Here is a 19,569-nt window from a genome sequence, read left to right on the forward strand (position 1 = left end):
TTAAGTGGACAGGATTGCTCTAAAAGCTTCAGCTCCAGAGCTCTAATATTAGGCTTTTGGCATTCATCCCTGTGTGTGAAAAGCAGTCAGTTTGTTTACCAGGAATTTAGATTCGCATTACTGGGGGAATTAGCAGTGAGCTATTAGTCTGAATCAAGCACTTAACAATTGCTGATCATCTCCTCCTGGCCTGGGGATAATGGAGGTGATCAGCTGTAAATGGAGAGTCTGTGGGGCTATTTTCATGAAGGCACTTGGAGAAAGTGCTGCCTGCCCTGACCCCGCTAACCCCGGGCTTCGCAAAAACCCAAACACCGAGCGGCTTCCTGGAGGAGGGCTCGTCACCGCTGAGAAGAGCTTCCATTAGAGGCTAAACCAAGCTCAGCCTCAGCCCACCCGCTCTCATCTGGAGAAAGGTTCAGCCACAGAGTCCCCGCGGTGGGAGCGATGAGTCTCTGATGGTATTTACAGGATCTGCAGCGCAGCGGCTGCTCTGCTCCAGCGCTCAGTGCCTCCTGCTGCTCCCCTGCTGGCCCCAAAGCCTGGGCTGGCTCGTGGACACGTCCAAGTTCACTTTGAAAGTTTTCCTTCTTGTTCTTGTGTAAAGCTGCCTACCATTTTAGCAAATAGAATGACTTATGATTTTTAGGATGTATTGAAAAAGATACTGCTGAACCTGTAGTGTTGTCAATTCGAAGTTACCTTTTGCTGTGAGCAGGTTTTAAGATGCATGCCAGGGATCTAAAAGGAAAACTGCAGTCTCTGGATTCTTGCTGAAACATACATTTATTGGAGGCAGTGGGAATGGTTTTATTGAGGCAAGGACACCATAATTTTGGACTTCCAAATTCAAGGCTTATCTCTGGCATCACCTTGCTTATGACCTGAGGCAAGAGATGTGCATTGCATTTGTCACTTGTCACACAAGAAACAATTGATCTAACGCAGTGACTGAGCTCACTGCTGGACGAGGACTATAGTGATGCCCTTTGTAAATGCTACATCAGACCATGCTAAGGGATCTAAAGCTGTGTCAGAGTTCTAGAAGCCACATCTGAAGTACCTGACGGTGTCTGTAAAAGTTGTTGTTAAGGTCGCTTTGTAAGAGATTCTGTGTAACTCTGTTCTTTAAATTTCTTTCCCATAATGCCTCCAGCAGCAGGAGACAAGGAATGTAGCTTCTATTAAATGCAAAGGAAGGCAGACTTCTAGAGTTGCAAGATAAATTTTATTAGCGAGATTTGGCATTATTTTACATTTTTAAAAATACTCTACATTACAAGAATTACAAGGTTCCCTCATTTTATATGCTTGCTGAGAGCTCAATGTTAAGACTGTCAGGGTAGATAATTTTTATTAGATTATTTTTGTATTTAGACCAAAGGTACTCACAGGATTTTGTATTGCAGTTTCTGGGGAACAGAAGCTGAGGGGTTTTTGTAAATTGCCCTGTAGTATGGTTAGTAAGAACTGCTCTGAATGCGTTTAGGTAACTGGGCCAGTCTTTGAACATCAGTGGTACTAAAAGAACTGAACAGGTACTGATATTAGCATGACATTTCTTGGTAGTAGTTATACTTGTGCCTGCATGTATGCTGTGTAGTTGAAAAACTGATATTTGCAGACCAGGTGTTACAAAAGTCTATGCAAAAATGGGTTTGTATTCATAGCAGTGCAAGTACCTGTGAATGCAGATGTAGAGGTGAATTTTGTTTACAGTTATTGATAAACAAGCCTAAGAGGCAGCGTGTATATAAAGGTACTTATGTACATGTGAAAGGAACATAGGGCATTTGGAGAAAAACCCAAACTGACATGTTTTGCTTTATTTTCAGTCTAGAGCAGGATTTCTCTGAATGTCAAGCATTTTCCTGTGTAATCCAGAACATGACAGAAGGCTGCAATTGCAATCAATTACCTTCTTAGTAGGGATAAGGGGCCAAAGGTCCACAGTGCTGTGAATATGAACAACAAAACACTGATACCTTTTTCCATATCAACCTGTCTTAGAACACTAAAGTGGGGAAAGAAGAAAGATCATAGTGCAGATGAGTGGACTGTGTGTGTGGTACAGACTGCTCAGGGAAATCTAGTCCATCTTTCTCCCAAATATCCTCACTGATTTGTGGAATATTGGAAAGAACAAGATTTTCTTTTTCCCTGTCACTCTCTACTGAGTTCTGGAGATAACAGATGCTATTACCCTACAGTCAAGAGGACACATTTCTGGTCCCACCATATGGAGGATGGTCTAATGTAGATATTAGAATATGGTAACATGAACTCTGTTTTCATTAAAGAATAGTAGCAAACGTGGAAACAGTGCTGTCTCTTGATCCAGATAGCTGCATTTCAGTAGGTAATTGGAAATACCAGCATTTGTACTCCTCTTAATTGAGAAAATATGATATTTGTTCATACTGCATGGAAATAAGATGTTGCTCCTCTGTATGAGAGGAGATGGTTCTGTCCCAGGCAGTGATTTCCTTGCCCTACCTGCCTGGGAAGTAAAGAGAAGGCTGGAATTTGAAATGGACATGTTAGCACTGCAGAAGGACAGCTACTCTGATACACACGACAGCGTAAAGTTCTGTAATAAGAAGGTGTCTGACAGTGACTGGGAAACACAGCATTCTACCTAGCTGGTGCTTTCCTGGCAACAGATAAAGCACAGGGTAAAGAAAATATCCACCTGTTCTGCATCTACTCAGGATTGTAATATTGTTTCGCTGTGTGTAGTATTGTTGAGATCTGTTGTAGCTTATAGGATGAGCAAGGGGCAAGTCCACCAGGAGCTGCTTTAGGCTGAGTTTCTAGCTATCCTGAAAGCGTAGGCTGGCTGATGAGGCAACTCTTGAACACAATTGATTGTGGACTATTAACCTATGCTCAGAAATCAATATTCACTTAACATCACTTTTTAACAGGCAAATGCAGTACAAAATAACAGCAGTTACACAGTGCACACATTTACACACAGAATAAACAGGTCATGAAATAGAACTTGCAGAGGAAGGAGGAGGTTGGGCAGGCAGCGTGGAAGGGGACAATGACGGCTTGAGTATGTCGAGAGGTACAAGGCAGTTGCAGCTCCCAGAGATTCTTTGCAACTGAATGTCGCAGGGGTTTTGTGGTAAATACAGCTTCAATGAGCTATATGCATCCTCTAAGCAGTACTAAGGAGGTTTGTCCTGGGGCCAGGCACAGTCATCCTTTGCTAGATAAGCCTAAGTTTACTGGAGTTGAGCACAGAAATCCATCTTTAACCACAAAACCCAAGTCTGTTGCTAGCTGTCACAATGGATGATATATATTTCTCTGTTGCAAGGGGCAAAACAGAAAAGAGCAAGAATATAAACTGGAGTATGGCGTCCTTGATCTGGGATGGGATTTTTCATATACCTAAAAGACTTAATTTGACACAGGAACTGAAAGTAATCCAGAACTGGTGTTTACCAGGGACTTTATGTCCATGTTTATTGAGCTTTACTTGCAACCCACCCTGGAATATGGCCTTCCAGTCTTTAGGATGGTACGCTGTATTCTGTGCCTTGACAGACCCACACGGACCTCATGAAGTTCAACAAGGCCTGTTGAACTTCAGCCTGGAGAGAAGCTCTGGGGAGACCTCATTGTGGCTTTTCCATATAGGAAGAGGGTAAGAGACTTTTTACTAAGGCCTGTACTGACAGGACAAGGGGCAACAGGTTTCAACTGAAAAACTGTAGGTTTAGATTAGACATAAGGAAGAAATTTTTTATTATGAAAGTGGTGAGACACTGGAACAAGTTGCTTATAGAAGTTGTGGATGCCCCCACCCTGGAAGTGTTCAAGGTCAGGTTGGATGAGGCTTTGAGCAACCTGGTCTGGTTAAAGATGTCCCTGTCCGTGGCAGAGAAGTTGGACTAGATGATCTTTACAGGTCCCTTCCAACCCCAATTATTCTGTGACTGTATGCCTGAGGAATAGCTCCAGAAGGGGGGGTGGTAGGACAGGCTGTTAGGTCCCTCCCTGGAGTTAGAAACCAAACCCTGCACAAGTTCTGACAGAACTCAGACCTCTGTTTTAAATTGCGCTGGAATATTAGTCTGACTGCTATTCATAGTGCTAACACAGCGGAAGCAATGGTTGGCCAGCATACCTGCAGAGCTCAGTGTAAACTGACTGGGGTAAAGTGGGGTGCAAGTCGGGGGGAGGTTTCCAGTGACTGCTCTTCTGGGTTAAGGCTGTTCCATGCTTCTTTTCTGGAAGCCACCTGTTTCCCAAAGATAAATCAGTAGTGGGAGGTGCCTGGATATAGAATAATATTAATAATATGGGAAAGAAAGATGCCATTTATGCAAAGTTAACGTGGGCTCAGCAACAAGGGCAGCAACAGTGCCAGAGATGGCCAAGAAATAGCAGCTCCAGAATATACAGAGGAGGCCATAGGCAAACTGCTGTGTTTGGAGATGTCTCGCTGTGTCTTCCCTTCAGCCACCTAGGAAATGAAAAAGAGGAATGAATCTCAGTTAGACACATTTATGCTCAAATGTCTGGCTGCAGAACCTGCAGTTCTGAGCACTGATGTGAGACTTTGGGAAACTCCTGTGGCCAGGCAGCACAGCCTCATTTCTGCTCGTCTGCAGGAGGAATAGCTTGAGGTAAAATGGTCCAGGGTTCTGCATGCATGTGGCATCCCTCGCTTTGATGTCCAAAATCACACATTTCTAGATCAAGTACCATCTCTAGGCCATTTGACTCACTGCTTTGTGAAAGCAACAAAGCAATGCATACCTGGGACATTTCTGAAGCAAGAGATGTGCTGGCACTGTCTCCTTGGAAGCTTAGGGAAGATGAATAAAATAAGTCCTCTTGTCTTTCTGGAACTGTCTGCTTCAGGTGCATTTGAGACCAAATGGTATTTTCTGCAAACAGAAGCGAGAGTCTTATTGTGCTTTTCTTTTGCACACCTTGGAGTCTAGTAAACAGAAGTCTAGGGGACCTATTTTAGGAAATGCACTCACGGGCTGTGTGGCCTTGATTTAGAATATACTTTTCTCTGTTCGGTGAATGGCCTGTTAGTTTGTGGGTTCACCTGTGAGGTTGAGCAGACTGCAAAGGCAATTTGCGCTGTACTTGAGGACCTCTGGGACTTTCCCAGCTGTCTGTTTGGTAAGGGGCAGGTATATAGTATCTTAGATGGGGTGTTTAGGCTGTAGGTGTTTCAACAGTGCTGGGTGTAAGGCTTTTCTATACAGCAGGAGGTAGGTTTAAATATTAATCATTTATCTAATGATGTTGGTTTCTTTGATAGCCTTTGGAAGCTTTTACAAACATAAAATATTTAAATCTTATTAACGTCTGTTGCTAAAATGCTAGGGAGAGAAAAAAATAAAGATTTAGGAGCTACATATCTTGACAAAGTGAGGGCCAAAGGCGAGCACAGGAAAGGATGGGGAAGAGGGGAACCTAAACCCCATAGTCCTGGTGCACTGATGTGGTTCCTCAGCCACCTATGGACACAGCATGTCTGACCTGCCCTGGTGATTTTTTTTTTGCAACCCCTTCATTTGAATGCTGTTTGGAAATAGCTTTGTGGTGTTTGAGATGAACAGAAGTGTTGCCAAAAGACACAGAGACACTTCTGAGAGCAGATCCAGCCTGGTCCTATAGGTTGGATAGGAGACTATGGAGATACTGCAGCAGACAGAACTATATGCGAGGGCAATGCAATGTAGGATCTTAAAATCAAGAGGATTTAAATTTCTCTGTGCTGAGCTGTTTCTCCGATTCTGTGATACATTCAATGCTTACCAAGGCATTTGTTGCTCTCAAACATGCCGAGTATCTGGTCACACTTCTCCTTCTGGTTCCCGCTGCTCTCGCACGTACACCACAGGGACACCTCCACGCTGGAGTTACTGATGTAGTTGGGTGTCATGGGTGTGCCTGTCCCAAACCCGCAAAAACTGCAATCAGGATTTACTTCACCAAATGAAAGACACGTCGTGTGCCCTGTTCCATTAAAGGAAACGCTGCCCTGGGGCAGAAGCCTTCCCTTGCAATATGCGTGTGACCCACGAGAGGTCCGGAGCCCTGCAAGATGCCCCAGGCCTGGGGAGTCTAAGTCTGCTGGGCTGTGAGGAAGCGCAGAGATCACTACCCCTGACTCAAGCAATCCGATGGTGAGTACAGTGATACCCGAGGCTGGCGCAAGAATTAGACTGAAGGATGTGAAGCATCTGCAGGGACTCAACTGCGGTATGAGCACATGGCAGCAAAAGGTGCTCTTCTTGTGTACGTGGCAACACTGTGTGTCCAAATGCCTTTTGCCAAACGAATGCTGCACATCTGTAGTGTGCAATTCAGCCAGAGTTCATTTGGCACAAAACCAAAAAAGGTGTCTGGAAAACCAGAGGGTACAGTCTAGATTTACAGCTTCTGAGATATTGCTGCTCTTTACAGCTCCTCTTTTGAGCCACTCTGAAAAAGTATTAGCGGGTTGGCAGTGAATACCTAAAATCAAAGACAACCTTCCTTCTAACAGCTGGTGGTGCCATGTTCTGGCTGGCTCTGAGAAGACAGTGTGTTCAATACTAAGAAACCATCAGGAGTCTAAAAGGCAGTGAGGGGATGTCATGTTTAATCACTGCTGTGATTGGGATGTAACTCCCGCAGCAGGAATGACTTGGTTCATGCAGGCCCAGAGAGTCCTGCTGGTCCGGCATTTAAAGCACATTGCAGCAGCTGATGATGTAAACATGTGTTCAAAAATCTCCATCAAGTGCTGCTGATTTGGCAGCAGAGGATGGGACAAAGTGCGATAAATGCCATGGAAGAGCTCTCCTTGGACTGCATTTACCTCAGGAGCAAGAGGGAGGAGCACTAGCATCACTTAGGCAAAGGCATGTTCACTGGTTTACTGAGCACTGTCTCCTGCAGGAGAGCAAGATGTTCCTTCACAGCATCAGCGTGTGCCTGCAAGGCTGTGGCCTGAAACCATCCAACCTGTGTGTTCCTGTGGGTATCACTTACCAATCATGCCCATGTAAGCCTGCAGGCATGCAGCACGGTTGTGCTGAGAGCAACCATCTGGAGACATGTCTGCAGGTTGACAGTTTTGTTGGAAATCAGCCAGTCGGGATCTGTGGGAAAGAAAATGAGACCATCAGTGTCGATGCTGTTCTCTTGGCTCGTGTCTGCTGCTGCTGGACCTACTTGCAGATATGGTCTTCTAAGCAGGAGTCCAGAAGCCAGAGGCAATTTGGTTTGGTGCTGTACTGGAAGGAACAATCGGGAACTATAGTTTTCCGGCGTCGTTCTCCACAGAGTTCATCTTTACATGGACAGAATAAGATTCTTTTGGTGAAATCCTCAGGGACTTTCTCGAAGAAATTCCTTAGCCCTTTGTGGCATTTGCGACGGTCACACACGTCCTCGCTTCCCGCTCCCTTGGTGCATGTCGAGGCATAGTCTGTGCGCAGCCGAACACACTTCTTGTTCAGATTGCAGACATGAGTTGCTTTCAGGCATGGATTTGTTGCATCTCCTGATAACTGTGAGTCTATAAAGCCAAAAGAAACCCAGAAACAAAGAAGCAAGTCTCCAGAAAAGATTCTGCATGGAAACAGGAGCAGCCCTGACTTGATGGTCAGATTGGGAACATTAAAAAGAACACAGCAGATTAGTCCTGCTATGTGACTGTAGCATGACATGGCAGTTATACTGGTTACAAATCTTTTTTTGGTTCATGTTGGGGTGTTTGTTTCCGAGAATGCATCATTGTGGGTTATTCCCTGTTTTGTGGGCCTGGATCTGTGGCTATATTTACATTCGGCAGGGGGGACAAATTGAGGCAAGTATCCAGAGCAGGCATTCCTCTGATTAAAGGGGCCATTACCCCAACTTGTTGTTCTTAATAATTTTCAGCCTCAGAAAATATAAGAAAGGGCAGCATTATATCATGTAAGCATTACAGTCCTTACCTGATAACAGAGCCGCCAGTTTATTATAATCTGTTTGCCAGTGCTCTTCATTTGCTGGATTCTCATAGGGAGAGGTCTCCAAATGGAAATAACCTAGGCAAGATACAAGACATTTTATGCAGTGGGAGAAATGCTTTGTGACCAGCTTTTTATTTATTTATTTACTTATTTTTTCTTATTTGTGCCAGGTTGTTTCCTCACGCTGGAGTTCAGAGATGCTCTGTCTTGCTCAAAGCCAAATGCCAAGAACGGTTCTGCTGGAGATGCAAAGGTATTACTGTGTAAAAACAGCATTGCATTTTGTCATCAGATTTCCTCTGGCTGCAATTTGGTCTGTGTTGTCATTTGGTTTTTTTCAGCATCAGTACTAGTGAGATGTGTAGCATAGGCGGTCTTTAGTGGGAGGCCAAGCAGAAGCATCCCACTAAAGCTGGAAGGCGGCAGCATGCTCCAGGATGCCATTACACCATGTGTCATAAATGCGTGTCCATTTTCAGTGATGGACAGACGTGAACATTTTGAGGTGATTTTCATGGCGCTCTCTCCTCACAGCACTAAATCCAACTGTCTCAGAGTAGCTATCTTTGTTTCTTAGGGTCCCTGGTGTATTTGAAGGGCTGGTCTCAGACCAGATCAGTTTTCTCTGCTTATCAAACAGAGCAGTAATGACTCCTCTTCACGAGGAGATGTGGTCCCAAAGTGATACCTGCAGTGTTGGGACGTGGCCTTTTGCAGTTGTGTTCAGATGGGGGGCAGGTGTGAGCCTTACTAGTACCTTGTAAATTCATATTATTTCATCTCACCATCTGTCATGCTGGAGTGAACGGTCCAGAAAATGCGTAAGCAGTGCTCCTGTCTTTTCATGCGCCGGTGACACTTGCAGTGCAGCAAAGAGCTGTTTGCCAGGCCTAGCTCTGCGTTCAGACACTGGACCCTGCTCTCGTGGTCCAGGGGAAGGAAGCGAGTCTTAGCAAGGGCACAGTGTTCCAGGGTCCTGTATGTGGCATTGCAGGTGGAGTCCAAGAGGCACAGCTGTTCTGCTGCCACACAGTCACTCCTTGGCAGAGCCAGGAGGTCTCCTGGTCAAGCAAGAAAAGATTGTTAGGATTACAGTCAGGATGAACGCCGCACAAGCACCTTGTCAGTGTTCTGTGTTCAATAAGGACTCCTCTCAAGAGGCAGAACTGCCTGGGGTCCTTCATACAGAGTAGTAAGGAACAAGAGCTGCCCCCATTTAGAAACAAAAGGGTGAGTATTAATGCATGAAGGAGGAAACAAAAGGTTAAAAAGTCTCAAAAATAATTTTATTTAACAAACCCTTTTTTTATCACCCTTAACTCTTTCAACTTGCCCAGGATCAGGGATGGCTCTGCATTTTATGGAGTGGTAAATCCCTGTAGAAACCTTGCCGTTGCTGAGGCCTGCTTTGAAGAAGCTCCTCTATCTGGCTAATGAAAACCGCAGTGCAAGAAGCACATAGCAACACCAGCCTGTGTGGTGTGAGTCAGTGCTGCTGCCATTGCTGAACTACACACCCGTCATTAAGAGGTGTACTGAGAAAGCCATTTGTAGAGTGTAAAAACAACTACTGAGCTTGGAAACTTAAGAATGCGTATTTTTTGCGTAATCGGAGAGATCTTAAACATAAGATGCAAGTAGTTTCATACAGAAGTACTGATATGCAATCAGTTTAAGTATATAGAACCCAGTCCTTGAGATCCCTGCCAAAAACGCACGGATGCAGGCTTGGCCTTCCAGCTTTCATCTGTTGATGACTACGAACTCTGACAGTATCTCTGTGTGTTGGTATATTTGCGTAACACGTGCATTGATTATATATACACACACCCCGGCACCACCTTATGTGGAAGTATTGAATAATCTCAAATTAACAATATGATCTTTAAAACTAGGGGTTTTTTTCAGGTTTTACAAGTTTTTATATGGACTGCTGTCTCCTAAGAGTAATACTGGAGTGATACCTAGCATTATGTTGTCACAAGTAGGTGAATTCAGTCTGTAATCTTTCTTCATTTCTGTAGTATATGAATCTGTGTCTACAGTACGAGAACAATGAAGACCTGGAACACGACTGCTAATAAAATGTATATATAGGCTAGTACGTTTCTTCTCTTCAGGGTAATATTGCTTGGCTGGTTTTAGGAAATTACTCTGCTGAGCCTTACATCTAGCTTTAATGTTCTTTAGGTACATGATCTTTCCTATCGTTCTCTTGTTCAGCAGGTACAATAATACTATTTCAGTCTGCTTTCTCTACAGATTAGAAAGAAATCTTGGTACAGCTTATATTACCTGGTATACCATCTTCACCATCTATTTGTTCTTTCACTTCCTTCGCTTTTGCTGGCTTCATCAGTTTTTTGCTGTAAGCTGTAGGCTGCATAATTCCATGCTAGTCTGCTTCTCAAACTTTCTACTTTTCCTACAGCCCAGTAATACTATCTAGGTGTCTGTGTCTCACTTTACAAATTTCTTTGCTTTTCTAGCAACTTCGTGTGCTTTGTTCATCTGGCTGTTATGTAGAGACTGTATGACTTTGTAAGCTCCCTGAAAAACAAATCTCCCATGGGAAATGCTTTGCACCCAGCACAGTGAGTTTTGGTTAGGCATTACACCTGGGCACAACCTTAATGAACATTCTGAGTGTGGTGACATCCTGTAAGGTTGCAATCAGTGCAAATTCCCAATAGCAAATCAGTCCATTCTCTCCAGTAGCTTTTGGAACCCTAAGCTGAGCGAATTGGTCTGCCCCACCAGGCCAGACCAAAGTGCCATCTCTGCAGCATCCCGTGTCCAACAGTGGCTTGTAGCAGCCATTGTAGAAAGTTCATAAAAGGACAGGCTGAGAGAGTTGGGGTGTTCAGCCTGGAGAAGAGAAGGCTCCAGGGAGACCTTACTGCAGCCTTTCTGTACTTAAAAGAGGCTGATAAGAAAGATGGGGACAGACATGTTAGTGGGGCTTGTTGCAACAGGACAAGGGGTGATGGTTTTAAACTAAAGGAGGGAAATTCAGGCTGGACATGAGGAAGAAATTGTTTCCCCGAGGGTGGTGAGAGCCTGGCCCAGGTACCCAGAGAGGTGGTGGATGAACCATCCCTGGAGACATCCCAGGCCAGGCTGGACGGGGCTCTGAGCAACCTGAGCTGGTGCAGATGTCCCTGCTCATGGCAGGGGGGGCACTGGGGGAGCTGGGGAGGGCCCTTCAACACAAACTGTTCTATGACAGGACGTACTTTCCTAGCCTTAAGAATTCTGCTCAGCAACGACCTGAGCTTGAAGTGACATTTTTAGAACTTTAAAGCGATATGGTAATTGCCAAGGTAGAGCAGAGCTGGGTGTAAGTGGATGGACTGCGTTTCTACCACAGGCCTCTATCAGATGCTTCAGGTGAAGGTGCTGTAAACCTCAAATATAAAAGTCCGCCTCTACAGACATAATTTAATAGCTATGCATTGTCTTAAGCCCTAATACTTGACATGTTCTTTCATTTTTAAAACCTTGTCTTAGTACTCCAGATAATAATGTGAAAGAATGAGAAAGCTAATTCTTTCCTAGACCTATGGCCTTGGTTGCAGAACAAGTGAAAGGTGCATGTATATGGGAGTCCCTTCTGTAGTTGGAAAAAAAATAATAAAAGGTGATAATCAATTCACAGACTATGATTATTTATACCTTAGAAAAGAGGGATAGGTAATACAATATGCCTTTATTCTCCCTTTTCACTCCATATCTTGTCAAATATATATGTATTATTTCAATGCCCCTGGTGCACCATGCTATTGATAGAGGATGACTACAGAAGGGAAACCTTTCCTTTATTAAGCACAGTTACCAAAGAAGCGCTAGTATTTGCACATGGGAAATTGTGGGAAGTCTCTTGTAATCGTGGCTGTGAGTGCTATAAGTGAGGTCTCCGTGCAGTCACCCATTTTTATAGCAGTTGTTGTGATATTCAGCAGCTGCAGCTTTTTCTGAATATAAAGTGCTGACATCTCATTGCCAGGGTCTAGGAATGCTTTAGAGCAGTTTTGTAATTTCTGTATTTCTAGTCACATCAGCCATGAAGACTGCAAAAGAGCTTAATTAGGAAGAGGAGTAATTTGTATCCTCAGCTCCTGTGACCTGGCAGTAAGTAGTAGAAGAGTAGAACGAAGAGCTGCATCTCTGCAGGAGCTCCTTGTGTTGGTCTTTGCAAACTAAGCCTCATCTCGGAAACTATCAGCCTGAAGTATTTCAGAGAGGGAACACGTGGAAGGTTGGTATCAGAACGAGCTCCCCCCAAAATCAGTGTGAGAGAGGTGCGGCTAGGCTCCTGCCGCGCCGAGGGCTCCGCTCCCGGCACCTGCCCGCTCCGGTCGAGGGGACCAAGGCGGCCCCGGGCATCTCCTCCCGCCTCGCCCCGAGGACAAGCGTTCCCCTGCGGAGCGCTCTCGCGTCCGGCAGAAGCAGCCGCTCGTCTTGCCTGGCCTGAGGAGCAAGTTCTCCCCGCCGCTCGTGGCTGCCGGGCCGGGGAAGGGAGGGACGGCCCACGGGGCCACCCCGCACCGGGGAGCCACCCCGCACCGGGGAGCCACCCCGCACCATGAGCGGGTCCCGCTCGCCGCCCGCCGGGAGAGGGACGGGGGACGCGCCGCTCTGCCCCGCCGCGCTCAGCCCGCGCCCGCCCCGCCCGCCGCCCCGCGCCCCGGGCGCTGTTACCGGCTCGGGTGAGGAGCAGCCCCAGCAGCAGGGCGAGCCCCATGCTCGCGGTCGGTCGCTCCGAGCTCTGGGGCGCAGCTCACATGCTCCGCGCAGCCCCCGCGGGCTGAGCGGCCGCCGCCCCGCCCCGGCCCGGCGCCCCCCGGCCCGCCCCGTCCAGCTGCGCGCGGCGAGCGCCGCCCCGCGGCCCGGCCCGCGGCGTGGGCGTGTGCCCGCGGCGTGGGCGTGTGCCCGCGGCCCGGCCCGCGGCGTGGGCGTGTGCCCGCGGCCCGGCCCGCGGCGTGGGCGTGTGCCCGCGGCGGGGGTCTGCGCCTCCCGTCGCGGTGTCCTCGGACCGCCCCGCGGGGCTGGGACGCGCTTCCCAGGCAAGATTTGCAAGGACGTTTCCAAAGGGGCGCCTTTGAAAGGGGCTGTGGAAGACCGTTGATTCATAGCACATCCTAGCACTGAGGGCAAAGCTAGGACTGCTCAGGGAGCAGCACCCACAGGGCTGTACTTTGGTAAAAGGAAGTCTCAACAGAGGGAGTGTTGTTGGAGGGGACGGATGTTGACTGGCTTTTGAATAAATTCGTTTTGTGCTTCTTTGGTCTGCAAGAGGGATGAATGAACTTCTGGCTCCTTCCTGTTGGCTTTGTTGTGAAGGGTCTTATTTCATTATCTTGCCTGTTGCTGGCTCTTCCTTGGCTGAGCTGTTTGTCTGTATCGACAGTAAGGATGGTGTTTCTGACAGCCCACCTAGCATTTAGGCAGCTGGGCTTCAATTTGAACAGGTCCTGGTTTTTAGTTTGCATCCTAAGGTCAAATTAACTGATGCGAAAAAGTAGCAGTCCAAGGGTGCACATCAAACATTAGTATATGAAAATGAGGCAAACCTTATGCAGTTCAATTATTTGCACAAGTAGAGAGACCTGCCCCATCTGCTCCAAAAGCCCAACAGAAAGAGTAATTATTGTGCAAACACATTAAATATTCACAATGCAACTCAGTGGTGCTTTCGTCTTCTTGGGTTTTGAAAAAGATTAGTCCTTCTGCTTACTGTAGGAGAGCTGCTGTGAGAGAGTTCTGAACGTGAACAAGTTGTCCACAGATGCTGGAGGCTCTTATTTCATGCTTAAGGAGGAAAAATCCTTCTCACCATGGCTCCAAGTCTAATAGTTGGAGAAGCTTAAGAAAAATGGGACGGATGGCTCAGCACAGCTTGGTACAAGAGAATAGTTTAGAGGATATTTCAAGTTCCTTTCCAGACTATTTTTCTGATTCTGTGATTATAAATCTTCACCCAAGACCCACTGAAATGATCCATTAACTCAGCTTTGAATTATGCTCTGCAGCAGATAAAAAGACACAGGGAAAATTCTTCCTTCCATGTCAAAGCTGGATGCTGCAGCAGGGTTTTCAGGTTGCCTTGGCAAGAGGCCGAGTAGAGGAACCCAAACTTAATGTTTGGTGTAGGGCTGACCAATTCACTGCACTTCCCTCATCAGCACAGCCTGTGACTGGAGTGGAATGGTCCTTTTCTCCATTTTTATGTACTTAAATGTATCTTTGCCTGGGACTCATGACATACAAGGTTATTTGGTTATTCCCCCTTCCCCACACACATGCAGAGCAGTGCTGCAACCTCATTACACAGGTCTCAGAGTTGGATAATTACCAGCCTTTCACAACCAGAGCTTTCATCACTCTTTCCACTTGAAATTGTATAGGCCGGCTCTGACCTATGGGGGTCATCTACCAGTGTAATGCATAATATCTCAGGAATCAGTTTCTCTAATTTCATGCCAGGTCCAGGCCTTTGACCTTCTCAAACAGCTGCAGAAAGAGTGATCAAATCTGATCTGTTTTGCTCAGCTTTTAGCACCAGTTCTATGGTTTATGTGATCCTTGTTACTCTTTGCAGGTTCATACAGGTCCTGCCTGATTTGGGGTTAGTGATGTCAGCAGGTCCTGTGTTGAAATAGGTATGTGGCTAAGCCTCATAGTAAGTAAATTCTTGTCAGATCCTTGCCAGTATTTTGTGTTACCCAAAATTCAAGTGTTAACCTTATGCACCAAGGTTGCGCGGGGATTAAACACATGCAAAAACTGGACACCTTGTTCCTTTCCTTCTTGCCCTGGCAGATTTATCCATAGCATCTTGTCAACACCTGCTGCAGTAAGTACCATTCTGTTCATAAGGCAAAGCAGTACCTGGACAGTATATCATCACTTAAGTACTTGAACACACTCGAGCTTGTGAAAACTGTTACTGTTTACACATGGGACCTCGAGGCACAGAGTTGCCCAGGCTCATCAAGGAAATCAACTTGCTGGCAGATTCTTTGAGTGCAGAGCTATGCAGTCACATCCGTGTGATCACACTTTTCCTAGAGTCTAGAGGGAGTTTGCTCCTCAGCAGCTGGGTGGAGGTTGTCATCCCTGCACATATATGAGTGATGGATGGCACTTCAAAAGAGCTGAGGGAAACATTCCGTAAAGTAGTCCATCACAGTCAGGTAGGCAATCATTTACCTTACAGAACCAGAGTCGATGTTATTACAGAGCTGCAGTTCCTTTCTGCTGAATCCTAGGTAGACAGAGCGTGCGCTCTGACTCCAGAGTGAACCATCTTCCTCTGCTTCTGTTCTCAGAGGTGAATGCTGCTCTGTCTGGTACGCACTGAGATTGAAGAGGACAGCTGTATGCAAGGTGATCAGGCATCAGGTTTGCATTGCCTGTTTCATCATTAATTCATCCTCGTGGAGGTTGTGTAGTATTGACTGTTACACTGAGAATCATCAGGCAAGAGAGCAACTGCTTTTACAGCAGTGGTGGCAACTCTGTCCTCCTCCCGGCACAGGCGGCATGAACAGTAGAGCTCTGTACATTTCTTCCCCTCACCACTCCACCTCCCTGCCCTGGAATACTGCCTTACTTTACTTTTCATTTTTGTTTTATCATTCATGTGTCTGGGTCCTCTGTACCCTGAAGTGCAGATTACAATCCAGCTGCCTCTAATGGAAAATACTGGCACCAAACCTCACATTCTTGAAATTTATTGGAGCCATCATGGTTCATCTTCCTCATATTGCTTTCAGGCTATGAAGGACTTGGTCCAGTGCATGAAAGTTTTTCCTCTAACACATTAAGAACTCGTTCAGCAGGTTCGGACACATGGCAGGCCACATCTATGTTATGCCTTATCATAGACTGTGTGTGAGGTACATGCAGGATCCTCTGTGAAACAAGAAATTCATTCACCACACCGGTGCTGTGTCCTCATTAGTTGCTCCTGTCTTTGGTGGCAGGAAGATCCCTACAGTATCTGCAGGAAGACAGTTTCAGTTTCCTCTTCTGTTCAAATCAACAGCACTGGACAGTCCTTTCCATTATTGGGGAGCCCTTTTGAATAAACTGAGAGTACACATCACGAGTTTTCCTCTGAAATGACTGTACATCACTGCAAGTAGCAGTTCAGTGATGTGCTAGGCATTTCTTCTCTGCATCTGCGACTGCCACAGCCAGTCCAGAGTGGGCTTGGCCAAGCAAGTATTTTGTTTGCAGTATGCGCTGCATTAGTTGTACCTTATTTTGTGTAGTACTAATCTTATGAAGATTATAGCACACTGGTGCTTCTGGTGCTTTTTTTCAGGATTTGATCACTACAGCCCTTCTTGAGTCAAAACCAGAGTATGTTACTGCGCGGTGCGAAAGACGGTGAAGTTCATTGAAGGACCTCAGAGTCCTGCTGCAGAGGCTCTGCAAACACTGACTGCTCTGCCTGGGCTAATATTTACAGCGCCACACTCTGCTCTTTACAGGGCTAGAGACAGACAGCAGACACTCACAGTTCATATTAACACCTGTAAACTACAGAAATATTAACCTAATGCAAACAGCCCAGCAGAAGTTAATGTCTATATTCACAGAAAACCAAATAAAAACCTCTTTCATTTCCTAGCACGACTGCTAGTGCCCTAAACAGCTCTCACTGCTCATTGCTAAAGAAGGCTCAGGGGTTTTACATCCACAGCAGCTACACGTAGTTTTCTGCTTCAATACCTGTGGTATTTGGCCACTTCTGGCTCAGATTTATTATTTTGTCCCTATCAATAAAGCATTCAAAGATGCTCTTGTATTTTAGCCTCTGTGTGGCTCACAGCAGGAAGATCAGAGACATTTAGGTGTCTGTCTGGATAGGTACAAAGTCATATACCTCAATGGAAAGACTGTATCTTTGGTGAGAATAACGGTCCGTAAATCATCCTACAAGAAAGAGGAACTAGTAAATTTTTGATTATAACAATTTAGGGTGAGTGATTGACACGCTGAACAACAGAGCTCCAGTCCAGAGGGACTTTGAGCAATGAGAGGACTGGGTCAACAGCCACGTGGTGCAGTTTAGGAGGGAGCTGGAATTCTGTGACAGGACAGTGAGCCCAGGTACCTGTTCCGGCTGAGGAACAGCCCCACTGAAAGGGCCTGGAAGTTGCCGTGGACACCAGTAAGCTCTGATCCTGAACAGGGCAGCCCAGGTACCATGCTGTACTAGGAAGAACATGGCCAGGGACTGAATGAAGTTATTCCTGTTTACTTAGCACTGGCATGGCCAAACCTGGACTGCTGTGTGCAGCTCCCTGTCCCTGGAGCTCGAGAGGGATGTGGAAGAGCCATAGAGGGTGGAGGGCTACGAAGATGACCTACAAGATAACCTGCATGTGACCTACAAGGAGGGTAACAGAACTGGGCTTGTTTGCTTGCAAAGAGGCGTTTCATAGCTACTTCAAGGTGACTTGCAAAGGCGACAAACCCAAACTCATGTTGGCAACGGCAGGTGATGCAAGAAGTGATGATGGCCACAATTTCTAGCTTGGGTTGTTCAGGCTGGATACTATGAAAAACTTTTTTGCTGAGAAGTTGGTGCAGTGCTAGAATGGGTATCCCGAGACACATTAGAGTCTGTATCCAAACCTGTAGAAAAAGCCACAGCTGACTTGCTCTTGTGTTGGTGGTGGTACTGCCTGGCACACAGGTTTTAGATTAGAAACTCTAAGTCCCTTCCCACCAACTAGTCCAGGCAATGGTTAGTGTGCATATGCTTGGATGACAGATTCAGAAGCAAACCAAGTCATGACCACCTCAGAAGAAAAATTATTTGTAAAAGGAAAAGCAAAATATTTCTTCAAGATAAGGTGTTACTCCTTAGAACAGCACTACTCTACTACCTGAATTTTAAATTTTTTCAGAGACAAGAACATAGAAAAAGTAAGTAGCTTTAATAATGCATTACACTAGATTTTGATTCAAAGACATTTAAGTGATGCACTGTGAGCCCATTGTTCTGGGCCAGGTATATCCACAATGCATATGGTCAGAGCAGCTACTTGCTCTCTTCTCATCTGAAGTAAATTCGCATGCAGGACAGTGGAGCTGGCAGTGGCAACACACACCCAGGCCTCAGGGGCAGCAGTTGTTCAGAGGCACGTACTATACTGAACATAACAGACAAAAAAGTAATGGACCTGGAAACAAGATTTTACTGTTCCTGTAGGCTGGCAAGGTACTCAAACAGGTATGAGAGCAATCGAGTTACACAACATGTATTAGATTATTTTCCCTTGATTCGGCAGCAGCCCTACAGCTGCTTTCCGCAGTGAAGGGACTGAGTTTCCATGCGCTCAGGCTGTGAGACAGAGCACTCCGGGCACTTTGGCAGCAAGGATCAGCTGCCGCCCTCACGGCCTTTACACAGAACCAGGGGCAGCAGGCTCCAGCTGCTAGCTGCAGGTTTTTATTTTAATCACTCCTGAACATTTTCTCCTCTTTGCTCGTAAAAGAGATGGGCACATGGCAGGCAGCAGCGCAGGGGCTGTTTACTTTACACCTTATCAGCAGCATTAGGTGCTTTAGAGACTACCAGGAAAGACCCAGGTACAAGCCGCTCCCACATGACAGGACTTTGGACCGCAGCAGAGAGCTGCTGCGTCCAGATGGACGAGGCTTTCTCTACTAGTTCTGCCCCTGGCAACAAGGTTTCTAGGATTTACAATTTGTCTGTACTCAAAAAACCCCTCCTTTCCCTCCTGTTATTTTAAGGCATCCAACAAATTACTTGCCTTAAGAGCTATCAGCAAGTTGGGTTGGCTGTCCAGAATACCTCACTGTACTCAGAGGAGTTTTAAGTTTTTATACAGAAGTGAAGGTCACTCAGCGTCAGTATAAAGGGAGACTCCATGTGCCATATGCAGTGTGTTCCAGAACACAAAGGCCGTTTGGCTAAGAGAGGAGAAGGTAAGGCTTCCCTTGAGATTTTGCATGCAAGCCAAATGGGTAAAGCTGTCCATTTTTTTAGTAACAGTATATAGACACTGTTATGTTGTTGGGATTTTTATTTTAACTAACCTACGCTGAAGAGAGGCTGTGCCAAGCTGAGGCACCATCACAGGTATGCTTATGCACCTCTTTTGCCCCAATGATCTAGGTGATTTGTAATAAAAAGGCAGATGTTCTAGCTGGGCAGACAGGACAGCCGGAGGGCACAGGAGCACAGCAGCAGCACTTTTCCATGAGCACGCACAGGAGCTGCCGTGCTGGACTCTGCAGCCCACCTAATGCCCTGGGGTGAAATAAAATCCCCTCACGTAGCCCTAAGAAGGCTCAGGAACACCAGATACTGTGCAGGGCTCTTCAGTTTCTGTTTGTGCCACTTCTATCGTAATCCCCCTTTGCTGGGAGCAGGATGTGTTGGAAAAGCAGCCGGCTGTCCTGGGCGGTGGCCGTGTCTCTAGCGCTGCAGCAGGGCCGCTCACGGGGCCCCGTCCCCAGCTGTGCCCCGGAGCGCTGGACGGAGCCCCCGGGGTGCGCACTCGGCACCCTCTGTCACCGCAGCCCTTATGGACAGGCA

The 19,569-nt window shown here is 46.4% G+C and overlaps 1 protein-coding gene across 1 annotated transcript; it reads right to left on the reverse strand.

Moving 5' to 3' along the window:
- Positions 1-1,249: 1,249 nt before the first annotated feature.
- On the reverse strand, positions 1,250-12,782 carry GFRA3 (GDNF family receptor alpha 3). Its single transcript, XM_065644096.1, has 8 exons — positions 12,687-12,782; positions 8,771-9,046; positions 7,968-8,060; positions 7,201-7,546; positions 7,018-7,127; positions 5,797-5,931; positions 4,777-4,907; positions 1,250-4,480 (listed from the first exon to the last, which is right to left on the reverse strand). The coding sequence occupies exons 1-8, from the start codon at positions 12,727-12,729 to the stop codon at positions 4,346-4,348; spliced, it is 1,269 nt and encodes a 422-aa protein (XP_065500168.1). The 5' UTR covers positions 12,730-12,782; the 3' UTR covers positions 1,250-4,345.
- Positions 12,783-19,569: the final 6,787 nt, after the last annotated feature.

This window comes from Caloenas nicobarica, chromosome 13 (assembly GCF_036013445.1).
Source record: "Caloenas nicobarica isolate bCalNic1 chromosome 13, bCalNic1.hap1, whole genome shotgun sequence".
Classification (NCBI taxonomy): domain Eukaryota; kingdom Metazoa; phylum Chordata; class Aves; order Columbiformes; family Columbidae; genus Caloenas; species Caloenas nicobarica.

Coding starts and splice junctions, on each gene's coding strand:
- GFRA3 (XM_065644096.1), bottom strand. CDS start 12,729: ATGGGGCTCGCCCTGCTGCTGGGGCTGCTCCTCACCCGAGCCG. Junction 8,061..8,770: donor TCACTCCAGCATGACAGATG/GTGAGATGAAAT, acceptor TATCTTGCCTAG/GTTATTTCCATTTGGAGACC. Junction 7,547..7,967: donor ACTGGCGGCTCTGTTATCAG/GTAAGGACTGTA, acceptor TTGGCTTTATAG/ACTCACAGTTATCAGGAGAT.